At 58.4% G+C, this 11,887-nt stretch overlaps 2 protein-coding genes across 5 annotated transcripts; one reads left to right on the top strand and one right to left on the bottom strand.

Annotated features, from left to right (window-relative positions):
- The first annotated feature begins 1,325 nt into the window (after positions 1-1,325).
- LOC122897980 (ATP-binding cassette sub-family B member 6) lies at positions 1,326-8,509 on the top strand. Of its 2 annotated transcripts, XM_044236164.1 has the most exons (19): positions 1,326-2,049; positions 2,361-2,498; positions 2,748-2,934; positions 3,132-3,233; positions 3,402-3,585; positions 4,195-4,316; positions 4,804-4,913; positions 5,256-5,321; positions 5,492-5,617; positions 5,748-5,824; positions 5,913-5,976; positions 6,090-6,175; positions 6,371-6,428; positions 6,644-6,748; positions 7,139-7,313; positions 7,460-7,572; positions 7,813-7,907; positions 7,982-8,050; positions 8,232-8,509. In XM_044236164.1, the coding sequence occupies exons 1-19, from the start codon at positions 1,501-1,503 to the stop codon at positions 8,332-8,334; spliced, it is 2,529 nt and encodes an 842-aa protein (XP_044092099.1). In that variant the 5' UTR covers positions 1,326-1,500; the 3' UTR covers positions 8,335-8,509. The 2 variants fall into 2 exon arrangements, with proteins under 2 accessions (XP_044092099.1, XP_044092098.1); XM_044236163.1 differs by lacking the exons at positions 7,982-8,050; positions 8,232-8,509 and having other exon boundaries at positions 1,439-2,049; positions 7,411-7,572; positions 7,813-7,902.
- Positions 8,510-8,640: 131 nt separating this feature from the next.
- On the bottom strand, positions 8,641-11,593 carry LOC122897982 (AN1-type zinc finger protein 2B). 3 transcript variants are annotated; one of them, XM_044236165.1, is made up of 10 exons: positions 11,535-11,593; positions 11,338-11,417; positions 10,963-11,057; positions 10,591-10,722; positions 10,307-10,458; positions 9,954-10,049; positions 9,813-9,873; positions 9,654-9,721; positions 9,262-9,334; positions 8,641-9,032 (listed from the first exon to the last, which is right to left on the bottom strand). In XM_044236165.1, the coding sequence occupies exons 2-10, from the start codon at positions 11,390-11,392 to the stop codon at positions 8,988-8,990; spliced, it is 777 nt and encodes a 258-aa protein (XP_044092100.1). In that variant the 5' UTR covers positions 11,393-11,417; positions 11,535-11,593; the 3' UTR covers positions 8,641-8,987. The 3 variants fall into 3 exon arrangements, with proteins under 3 accessions (XP_044092100.1, XP_044092101.1, XP_044092102.1); XM_044236166.1 differs by having other exon boundaries at positions 11,338-11,413; positions 11,535-11,562; XM_044236167.1 differs by having other exon boundaries at positions 8,641-8,928; positions 11,338-11,561.
- Positions 11,594-11,887: the final 294 nt, after the last annotated feature.

Here is an 11,887-nt window from a genome sequence, read left to right as displayed (position 1 = left end):
GTACTGCCACCTTTGCACCCACCCCTGCAAGTCTCCAGAGGACTGCCCACCACAGAAGCTGCCAAGCAGGGAGAGCCTGTGCCAACTGTGGAGTGGGGAGGTTGGGCCCCAGCCCTCAACCTCTGCAACCTCCCTCCCCGACCCCGAACAGAAGAGCAGCTCGGGCTGTGGCGCTTACCTCACCCCCAGTTCTCTCCCAGTGCTGCAGCCTGCTCGCCTCTCTCCCACCTCCTGCACAGGACTGGCATGTGTGCCTCTCGCTCCCGTTCTGTTTGCTTTGCTCCCATTCTGTTCAGCTTTTGCTTTGCATTGGTGCGGAGGCCCTGGCTCCCAGCTCCTCTCATGCTATCTTTTGACACTAAGAAGGAAGGTTTCTAAACTGGCAGGAGCAGGATGGAAATTCTTTGCTGCCCTCTCCCAACTTTTAGGATGGGCCCCTGGGAGACCGGCCATCCTGGCTCTCATTGCTGCTTACCGTACCCCTTACTGCCTGCACATAGGACGGGCTGGGCTGGTTGTGCCCTCGGCTGTCTACCTCCCAGCAGGAGAGCTCTGGCCTGCCTCCCGCTGTCCCCAGAGCAGGGACAGGCGTGACAGGAGGCTTACGCCCTAGGCTTTGAGCTGCCGCATTGCATGCTGGGATCCAGCTCCTACTTTCCTCTCTACCCCTCGCCCAGGTGTAGTCAGCTGTGAGTGTGGTGAACTGTGTCGCCCAAGCTCACAGCGGAAGGCGTAGGAACTGTGTACAGCTTGATAACCCTTAATAAAAAAGGGACTTTGACCAGGTCGCGGCTTGGTGTCTTGCACCTCTAGTTGTCTCTTCCTGCTAGGATTCTGGGAACAAGTGGGATGTGTGGGATTTTTCCTGGTGGCTGGGGACCCGGTCGGGCCCTGTAGGAAAGTGGGGCTGTGCCGTCACTCGGATGGATATAGCGAGCTAACTGGCAGAAGGGTCATTCCCCAGCTCTGCTTCCGTGGAGGTCAAAGTCTCTGGCTGGACGTGCGGTCAGATTTCGCGCCCTGAGCACGTGACTAAACCGACTCCACCACCCCCATGCACTGCCTCTCCCGCGTGCACCCTCTCCCTCCCACCCCTTCAGGGAGGTTGACCAATGGGGGCCCTACGTGAGGCGTGGAGCCGCCCTGGTGGGCCGGGCGGCTGCGCGAGGCAGCTGCTCGCGGCTGAAGCCCAGCATTCCTCCCCGCCCGGACTCCGCAAGAGGTTCCCGGCCTGCGAGCGAGGGGCGGACTGACGGGCGAAGACGGCGTGCGTGCCCTGCGTGAGTGCGTGGCGGCGGCGCGTGCGCGAAGAGTGGGTAGTGTGGCGGGGCCCACGTGTGTCCCTGCCTGAGACCCCCGCGGCTTGGCGCCCGTCGGCTCCATGACCCGAAACACCCCAGCGTCCGCGCTCCGCCCCGAGCAGCTGGTCCCGTTTGCCCTTCCTGCAGTCCCCGCAGTCCCCGCAGTCCCCACAGCCTCGGCCGGCGGCCACGCATCGCCATGGTGATCGTGGGCAACTATTGCGAGGCCGAGGGGCCTTTGGGGCCGGCCTGGGTGCAGGGTGGCCTGAGTCCTTGCTTCTACTTCACTCTTACGCCCTCGACACTGATGGCCCTGGGGGCTCTGGCCTTGGTGCTAGCCCTGCCTTGCAAGAGCCGAGAGCGGCCTGCTGGTGCCCGTGAGGTGTCCTGGAGCTCCGGGCCTTTTGTCGCTCCCTACGTACTGCAGCTGCTTCTGGCCACACTTCAGGTGGCCCTGCCCCTAGCCAGCCTGGTTGGCCGGGTGGGCACTGCCGGGGGCGCCCCTCTGCCAGGCTACCTACTGCTGGCTTCCATACTGGGGACTCTGGCCAGCGCCTGTGGCCTGGGGCTGCTCGTGATGGAACGTAACCAGGCCTGGCAGAAGCTAGCTATGGGCATCTGGATCGAGTTCAGGCACAGCTTGGGTCTCCTGCTCCTCTGGACTGTGGCATTTACAGCTGAGAACTTGGCCCTTGTGTCATGGAACAGCCCACTGTGGTGGTGGGCACGGGCAGACTTGGGCCAGCAGGTAAGGGACCTCTTGGGGAGAGGAGAATCGAGTGGCAACGGCTGGGAAGAAGGATGATATGCCTGGGCACAGTGTTCCACACTTTGGGATGCACCTAAGAAAGGGAAGAGGGGGAGGCCTCCTGTCCTGGCTGCTGATAGCCAGCTGGTGGGGTGTGTCTGTGCTGAGTCACTGTAGATGTTTTTAAAGCTTCCCTGATGCTGGGCCCCTGACTTGGGTATGTGCCCTGTCCCAGTACCCAGCCCTGTTATAAGTGGTAACAATGGCATTTTTGGCCTTCTTTGATGCTCTCCGGATACGTTTTATTCTAGGTTCAGTTTAGCCTGTGGGTGCTGCGGTATGTGGTCTCTGGAGGGCTTTTTATCCTGGGACTCTGGGCCCCTGGACTTCGTCCCCAGTCCTATGCCTTGAAAATTAATGAAGATGATCAAGATGTAGAGAGGAGCGAGGTATACATGAATTTCTGAATCTTAGGGTCTGTCTTACTTTCATTGCCTGTCCTCATTTTTTCCCACCATGATATTTCTTTCCCAAATCTCAGTTTGTGCCCTGTGAGCCTTTCTGACCTCATTGGGGATCACTTGTGGGTCTGAGATAGCTGGGAGCTGTAATCCCATACTTTTTCCCCAGAGGGGTTCACCTAGGGCACTCCTTTTTGACTTCTGAGCTCCCCGTCCCTATGTGTTTCACCATCCTAGGTTCAGTCAACAGAGGCACCACCACGATCTACATGGCAAGACCTGGGCAGGAAGCTCCGCCTACTGAGTGGCTACCTGTGGCCTCAAGGGAGCCCAGTTCTGCAGTTCATTGTGCTCATCTGCCTGGGGCTCATGGGCTTGGAACGGGGACTGAACGTGTTGGTCCCCATCTTCTATAGGGACATAGGTGAGGGGACGAAGAAGTGCCAGCCTAGTTCTCTGGTCCTTCATGGGCCACGTGCAAGGTGCATGCCCTAACCTACGGAGGTGGGGCAGTGTTAGGAGTGGGAGGATGAGAAAGGGGCTGTGGCTGGTGCCTGGAACAGTTTCTCCTGAACAGAGTCCTCAGGGCTGGAATTGGGCTCTGACTTACTGTCTCCGTAGTGAACTTGCTGACTGAGAAGGCCCCTTGGAGCTCCCTGGCCTGGACCGTTACCGTCTATGTCATCCTCAAGTTCCTCCAGGGGGGTGGCACAGGCAGTACAGGTACGAGGGACCCTGCTGTCATCCTGGTTGGCACTGGCCTCTCCCCCTCTTCCTCCCCTAAGCACCCCTCCCCTGGCCCTTTGGTGGTCTCGGACCTTTCATCTGGGGTACCGGGCTGATGGTGTTTGGCCCCCCAGCTCTACCGAGGCCTCCCCCGGCTCCCCCTAGGCTTCGTGAGCAACCTGCGCACGTTCCTGTGGATTCGGGTGCAGCAGTTCACGTCACGGCAGGTGGAGCTGCGCCTCTTCTCCCACCTGCACGAGCTGTCCCTGCGCTGGCACCTGGGGCGCCGCACCGGGGAGGTGCTGCGGATTGTGGACCGGGGCACGTCCAGCGTCACGGGGCTGCTCAGGTGTCAGGAGGGCGGAAACGGAGTGAAGGGCGGCGGGGCTGGAGGAGCAGGCATGAAGGGGGCTGGCTGGAGAAAGCACCCAGCTTCAGCTGCCTCTCAGTCCTGTTTTATCCTTTTTTTTTTTTTTTTTTAAAACTTTAAGACAAACATAGGTATGCTATCAAAGTAACACAACTAAATGGAGCAAGTATCTTATAAATTCTGCTCACTCTTCCAGAGGTTCCCACCCCATCTAGGATGTTGGGTTCTGCTTTTGATACATTGACATACGTATGTGCACAGCCTCATGGCCCTAACAGGGTGCTGGGGAGGGTTTTCCCAAAATGCATGGGATCACAACATAGGTGTCGTTCTCAGAATTGCCTTATCAGCAAAACGGCAGGATATCTATTCCTGTCCTGCATGAAGAGCCTCCTCGTTCATAACTGACCTGGCGCATCCTGTCCTTGGGGCCTGCTACCTGTTTATTTAGCCGTCCACCCGCTGAGGGGCAATTCATCTTGCTTCTACTCTGTCACTGAGAAACAAAACCACAAGGAAACTCCAGGGGGCAGAGCGGCTGGCTCCCAGCCCCTAAACCTTCCTTTGTTGTCTGACTTGTCTCCTTAGCTACCTGGTGTTCAACATCCTCCCCACACTGGCTGACATCACCATCGGCATCATCTACTTCAGCATGTTCTTCAATGCCTGGTTTGGCCTCATTGTGTTCCTCTGCATGAGTCTTTATCTCAGTGAGTGCTGCCTGGGGGAAATGTCTCCCCGAAATGCTCCGGGGACTTCCTTGGGTGTGAGTCCTGCCCCTACTCAGCTGGCCCAGTGAGGGGAGGCTGTAGATGAGGGGACTCGAATCAACTCCGGCTGCTCTCTAGCGTGACGGACTGGCTTCCTCGGCCAGGGGAGCCATAGCTCGGCCTGGACAGAGGGCCGGGGAAGGGCCTCCTGGTCACCTTGTGAGTACATGTCACGGAGAAACCTCATGCCTGTAACCAGATGCAGCCAGCCCCCAACAGCATTTTCACACACAAGGCCTTGTACAGGTTGCATGGGTGTCTTGGGTACAGCCCATTCCCTCGGGGAGCTAGGGCTCCCTTTGGTACCTGGGTCCCTGGTCACCGTTCGCGTGTATGTGGCAGGTGGCAGATATCCCCGTGGTCTCTGTTGTCGGGAGTGACGCCTTGCTCTCTTCTTCCCCTTCCTCCCCCTCTTGTCACTCTGCAGTTGTGACCATCGTGGTCACTGAGTGGAGAACGAAGTTTCGACGTGCCATGAACACACAGGAGAACGCTACCCGGGCCCGAGCTGTGGATTCTTTGCTAAACTTTGAGACGGTAATGAAAGCCTTGGTGGTATTAGCGTGAGGCATGGAGGTGTGCGCCAGCGGGGCTGCCAGGGGACCTGGGGTCGGGGAGTGCAGTGGGGCGGGAGTGATGTTTCAAATGAGGACAGGCAGACACCGAGCTGGCTCAGTCGGGAGAGCATGCGACTCAGTCTCGGGGTTGTGAGTTTGACCCCCGCATTGGGTGTAGAGAGTACTTAAATACAAGTAAAAGTTAAAAATATCTATATATAAAACAAGGAAGGAGGCAGTGGGAATGTGCAAGAAATGATCCAGGCTGCAGGCCGTGTTCAGGCAGCAGCCGTGTCTCACAAGGGCGGCTTGACTTCGTCAGGTGAAGTATTACAACGCGGAGGGTTACGAAGTGGACCGCTATCGAGAGGCCATCCTCAAGTACCAGGTGAGGATGCCCGCTGGACACCTGCTGAGAGCAGCGGAATTGCCAGGGCCAAGAGGAGGACAGCTTTGGGCTGAGAAAATGAGGTCGAAGTTGCCTGGGCTCAGTTTGGATTTGGTGAGAGTGCATATGTGACGTTCCACCTCCCCCGAACCCCTATGTCATCGCCCCAGGATCTGGAGTGGAAGTCAACGGCTTCTCTGGTTCTACTGAATCAGACCCAGAACCTGGTGATCGGGCTTGGGCTCCTCGCTGGCTCCCTGCTTTGTGCGTACTTTGTCAGCGAGCAGAAGCTACAGGTGAGGGCACTCTGCTAGGGGCAGGGAAGAGAGGCCCGGGGCCTGTGTCTGGGCCCCCAGGTGCCCGGGTGGGAAGCGGTCAGGGTGACAGCCCGCAGGGTGACCCCGTTCTCCCCTCGGCTCTCCGCAGGTCGGGGACTTCGTGCTGTTTGGCACCTACATCGTCCAGCTGTACATGCCGCTCAACTGGTTCGGCACCTACTACAGGTAACTGACCTCCAACCCTGCCCCGCCTGGGGCACTCACTGATATCCCCCGCTCCTCGGAGGGGCCCCAGCCAGCGCTGTTCTTGCAGGATGATCCAGACGAACTTCATCGACATGGAGAACATGTTCGACCTGCTGAAAGAGAAGGCAGAAGTGAGTGAAATGCGGGGAGTGGGGCGTGCAGGATGTGGGGGTCTGTGTGCTGGCCTCGTGTCTCGGGCATACCAGACCTGTGGTGGCAGCACACACGGGCGGCACTCTCCTAGGTGAAGGACCTGCCTGGAGCAGGGCCCCTGCGCTTCCAGAGGGGCCAGATTGAGTTTGAGAACGTTCACTTCAGCTACTCCAGTGGGTGAGCCTGCCTTCTGCCATCTCCCAGCCCCTGTCCCGTCGTCCGTTTACATGTGGCCAACCCAGCTTCTCACCCACTATTGCCTAGGAAGGGAGCCTGAGCTGGGGAGGGGCAGGGCCCAGGAGTAGCTCTGCCGGTGGAAGGGGTCACTGGGAGTGCCGCAGGCCTGCTGACCATGCCCACCCTTCCTTGCAGGCGAGAGACCCTGCAGGACGTGTCCTTCACCGTCATGCCCGGACAGACACTGGCCCTGGTGAGAGAAGACCTGGGTATTGGCCCAGACTCCTTGAGTTTCCCCACTCCCAGTGCTTCTGGAAGTTTGTGATCCAGGCAGTGGAATCCATATCCTGTCATGCAGGCCATAGGATCGAACATAGCAGCCTCTGTGGACACTGGCAGCTTCTTGGACAGTAAGCCTTAAGAGCCAGCGGGCCTGAACATGTCTTCCCTCTGTTTCCACTGCACCAGGTGGGCCCGTCGGGAGCCGGGAAGAGCACGGTGTTGCGCCTGCTGTTTCGCTTCTACGACATCAGCTCCGGCTGCATCCGAATTGATGGGCAGGACATCTCCCAGGTAGGGTTCCCAGGGAGGAGACTGTGATTTAGGGGCCTGTGTGTGAAAGAAGGGCACTCTGGGGAGTGCTGGCCGCTGTCCAGAGAGAGGATGTCACCCCTGCAAAAAGCTGCAGCTGGAGCCCTTGGCCTTCCTCGTGCCGTGTGACCTCCCCAACTAAGGGAGTCTGGGAACACAGAGTGTCTTGTTTCTTCATAGACAGAGAAACAGACTCAGGGAGGTTGAAGGATTGGCCCACACAGCTAGGATCTGGGGCGGTGGTGACAGGGTTCCTGTACCCCCTCCCATGTGCTTCCCTTCCTGCCCCACTAGTAGCCCCTGCTACCTCCAGGCCAGAGGGCGGGTGTGGGGCAGTCTCACAGCCTGGGCCATTTGGTCTCTTGGCTGCAGGTGACCCAGATCTCCCTCCGGTCTCACATTGGAGTCGTGCCCCAGGACACCGTCCTCTTCAACGACACCATTGCCAACAACATCCGCTATGGCTGCATCACTGCTGGGGACGAGGAGGTGATGGCGGCTGCTCAGGCTGCTGGCATCCATGAGGCCATCTTGAATTTCCCTGAAGGTGAGCTCCCCTGCAGAGAGAGCCCCTCCCCTGCCTGATTCAGCCCTACTCCTCCTTCTGACCTCTGCTCCATCCCTTCCTGCTCATCTGGTCACAGAAACCAAATGTAGCCTGTGTGACTTGAGGGAGGTGGGCGATGTTCACAGGATACGAGACACAGGTGGGCGAGCGGGGACTCAAGCTGAGTGGGGGAGAGAAGCAGCGCATTGCCATTGCTCGCACCATCCTCAAGGCTCCAGACATCATTCTGCTGGATGAGGTGAGGTCCCAAGGCTGCCTGCTCCCCTTCTTCCTTCCTTCCCTGGGCCCAGGCCGCTGCTATGGGGCAGTGTCCCATCACGGATAGATAGCGTGAATCCCTGCTTCATAGAGACATCTTACAGTTCTCAAATGCAGAGAAGGTCCTTATTGATTCCCAAGACCTCAGGTAACAGCTTGTATCCTCCCTCTATGGGGATTTTGGGAGGCAGGGCCAGGTTCACCCAGATCTTCTCTGTAGGCAACATCTGCACTGGACACATCTAACGAGAGAGCCATCCAGGCTTCTCTGGCCAAAGTCTGCGCCAATCGTACCACCATTGTGGTGGCGCACAGGTACGGGACCTGGGTGGTGGGTGGTGGGTGGCCACCTGTGTTGTGCACTGCCTAACTCAACTCTGATTCCTCAGGCTCTCAACTGTGGTCGACGCTGACCAGATCCTCGTCTTTAAGGATGGCTGCATTGTGGAGCGAGGACGGTAAGGAAGCCCGCATGATTAAAGGGCAGGGCCTCTGAACGGGGGCCCGAGGAAAAGATGAAATCCCAGGAGTGTTTCAGAGGGATCTCTCGGGCCAATCCCTCTCCTCTCTGTGGACTGGAGGTGAGGACTCTTAGGGTTAAGCGGGTAATAGGGACTTGTACTTTCCTCCTCACCTCAGGCACGAGGCTCTGTTGTCCCGAGGCGGCATGTATGCAGACATGTGGCAGCTGCAGCAGCGCGGACAAGAAGAAGTTTCTGAGGACACCAGACCCCCAGAGTGAGGATGGTGACTAAAGCTGCGGCCACATCCCTCCCAAAGGAGAACTCAGAGAGGAAGAAGATGTATCCCTTCTCCCGGCACATTTCATCCCAGTGAAGGGGTATGGTGCTGGCCATAGAAGAGGAAAAGAACCTTTCAGAAAAGCACTTTTTGGGGAAATAAAAGTGTGGACCATACTAGGATCCTTGTGACTCTGGTGTGGGGTACTCTGGGGAGCCCCTACTGTTAGGTCAGGGCAGCATTCTTGATGGGACTCCTCTGGTTTCCGTTGGATAAGAGAAAGAAACACGCCACCTGGAGGTCTTAGTGACTGCCAAGATCCTTTATTCCTTCCAGGCCCCTCCTGGCCCCCTACACATGGGGGCAGCCTCAGTGTAAAGGGGATGACAAAATGCAGGGGGCTGTATGGGGCCTGGCCAGCATTCGCCAAGGGCCCACCCACCGGACATTTCTAGCTGCTCTCTTCTGGGCAGCTGGAGAGGCCAGCGGGGACTTCTGCAGGCTTGGCTCCACACGCTGCTCCTCTGGACGCTCCCCGGAGGTGGCCTCCTCATCTTCACTCCTGGCTGCTCCCAGGCTCCTCGCCCTGTGTACCCTAGAGGTGTGGGGGCCAGAGTCCTCCTCAGCTGAGCCTCCCTCCCCAAGCCCAGGGCCCTAACACAGGCTGCAGTTGGACGGCTTCAAGCTGCGGCTCTGGGCCTGGAGCAAGGAAAGGGGAAGGAAGGGAAGAAAGGGCATGGTGTCAAGGAAAGGAGGGCTGGTCCTCACTTCAGAGCCTAGTGTGGGCTGGAATCACACCAAAAACGAAAGGATAACCACCACTCCCAAATTCTCTACCACTCGAAGAAGGCACACACACCCCCCACTCCCCTCCCGGCCAGGCCACTCCCCTCCCGGCCAGGCCCTGAGCTCTCCCCAGTCCTCATACCTGCTGCCGTCGGTATTCTGCCTCGCTGGCCGACAGGGCCTGTGCTAAAGCTAAGTCTTCTTCCTCCTGAGAACTGGGAGGGAGCAACAGCGCAAGTTGAATGACAGTAATATCTAAAACATGAGCATCTGATCTGCTAGCATCCCTGTGCTGAGCGCTTCTGAGTATTCTCAGTCTTCACGCAACCCTACAAGGTAGGTAGTCTGTCCCATTTTAGAGAAAATCAAGAACTTTATGGGTTCAAGAACTTGCCAAAGGTCGTAGAGTTAAAAAGCACAATTTGGAGCCCAACTTCTTAATTATTACTCTCTGTGGGGTTGGAGTGTTCCCACCACCGTCCCTCCAAACTGAGCCTTTGCCCACATCCCACCCTCTTTCACCAGAGGAGGCACCTTGGGGCCTGGGGTTTGGTCTCTGCCAAGGAGAGTTCCAGAGCTCTTTGCAGAGCCTCATCCTCACTCTGCAAAAAAGCAGAAAGACAACCAGTTGCCCTGGACTTTATTCTCCGTAGGGGGGGTTGCTTTGGTCTGCTCAAGCTCCACCCAACTCACCAAGCCATTCTGCAGGGCAATCACTGGAGGGGCTGTCCAGGATGGAGACTGGGTTGTCGCTCTATGGCAGACATTCAAGAGGCTGAGGTCAGAGATGCGAAGGGAAAAAAAGGGAGAGAAGAACCAGGCAGGTGTGCCTACCTGCTGGGAGAGGTAGATGAAGGCAATGTCCGACTTGGGCTGGGGACGGTGTTTGTAGAAGAAGCCAGACCTTGTGCTCTGGAGATGGCAGCAAGTCTGTAGGGAAGAGACACTCTTGGCATGCCTCCAAGAACAGTCAGCTTGCATGTTCCTCCCAGGCCTTACCCAGGAGGTCAGGAGGGAAGTTCTCCCAAACAGCCTGGAAAAATACGCATTTGAATAGGAAGCTAAAAGACTCCTCTAGCCAAAGGCAACAGGTTTGAAGCTCCCCAACTTGTAACAGTAGAGGCTGAGTCAGTTCCAAAAGGATGGGATGATTCCTAAAGGCAAGTACTGGACCTGGTTGCAATTACCCTGCCCGGCTGGTGGGGTGACTGTCCCCGGAGCAATCATGGTCCAGTGGGTGACGGTGCTTGATGCAGAAATTTCGCCCACACCGCTCGCAGGTCAGTTTCATCATTTCTCGCTGTCGGCAGCCAGAGCGTTCGCACTTATTGGTGAAGATCTGAGGTGGAGAGGGAAGGTCTGTCTCTGCTGAGACTCTGACCTCGTTCTCCAATGCCATCGTTAAGAGCTGTTGCGGTTTGCAAGCATCCAAGGTCCCAGCTGAGTCATGGTTAACCCTTCCAACGCTTACCTTACGTTTTTGCTGTGCTGGATCTGAGCGACAGTCTCGGTCGATGTGCTCCCCCACAGCGCGGTCAGGGGGCTCCCCTCTGGCCACAGGCACAGGCGCATTACAGAGTGGGCATACAGGTACCTGGATATCCTAGAGTTAAGGAGCAGGGGTCAGTCTGTGGCCCTCTCCCAGACAAACCAAATCTCTGGTCCTGAAACAGCCTGCCCGAAAGAACCTGTATATACCCCCTATAAACACACAAGGAAACAATATTTCCAGCACTGAGCCTCAGAAAAACAATAAAGGAGAGGAAATGGGAGACCGAGGGACTCCGGAGATAATGCAAGCATCCTCCACCCGCCCCCTCCCACCCTCAGACCGCCCCCTCACCTTTTGGTAAGCAGATCCACAGTGATGCTGGGCGTAGGCCACATGGTCTGCGCAGAAGATGCCGGAGCAGGCGTCGCACTTGAGCGGCAGAAAATCTGCAGGGAGCAGGTCGGATTGCAGGTCCAGGGGGACCTCAGCGTCGTTCCCACTCACTCAGCCTTCCACTCAGGGGAAAGAAAAACGCCTCCCGGTCTACAACCAACTGCACCCAGTCCTAGGCCACTCTCTCCTAAGCCACGCCCCCTTGGCCACCGCCCCCAACTTCGGTCCCCGCCCTCCTCCGGCTCTGCCAGCCCCGGAGCCCACCCTTTGCCCCACCTGCAACTCCAAGCCCCTCTCGGCCCGGCCCCGCCCCTCGCGCGCTCCGCCCCTCACCCAAGCGCTGACAGCTCGGCTCGGAACAGTGAGCCCCGAGGTCCGGAAACTCCATCGCCGAGCCGGCCGGGACCTGCTGGCTGAAGAAGCGGCGCTGAGCGTGTGGAGGGGTCTCTCGCTCCGGGTCCGGGCCACGATCCCGCACTCCAAGGGGCTCCTGCCCCGCCCCTCCCTCTCCCCCTCCCCGCCGGGGTTACCGGAGCCTCAGCGCTTCCCGGCCAGCGACTCCCACTCCTCCCCCGGCGCGCGAGGGCGTGCTGACGTCATCGCGCCGGGCGGGCACGTCCCGCGCAGTCTCTGGGTGGCGGGAGGAGCCGCCCCTGCAGAGCCGCCCTCCGCGGCCGGTTGAGCCGAGGATGTGATCGCGCGCGGCTCGGGGCTGACGGGCGCTGACTAAGCTCCCGGAAGGGCGAAAGCGCCGGCGAGGGCTTGGGTAGTTAGTATCTTGGGGAGGGAGGGTTGGGGTGGCTGGGGGCTTTTCACAATCGGGTCCCGCGCCCGCTCCTCACGCTACCACTCTCGCCCTTTCGTCCACGGCGACGGCTGCTCT

This window comes from Neovison vison, unplaced genomic scaffold (assembly GCF_020171115.1).
Source record: "Neovison vison isolate M4711 unplaced genomic scaffold, ASM_NN_V1 Scaffold_051, whole genome shotgun sequence".
Taxonomy (NCBI): Eukaryota; Metazoa; Chordata; class Mammalia; order Carnivora; family Mustelidae; genus Neogale; species Neogale vison.
The sequence above is the reverse complement of the archived record's forward strand: the minus strand, read 5'-3'. Positions and strand labels throughout refer to the sequence as shown.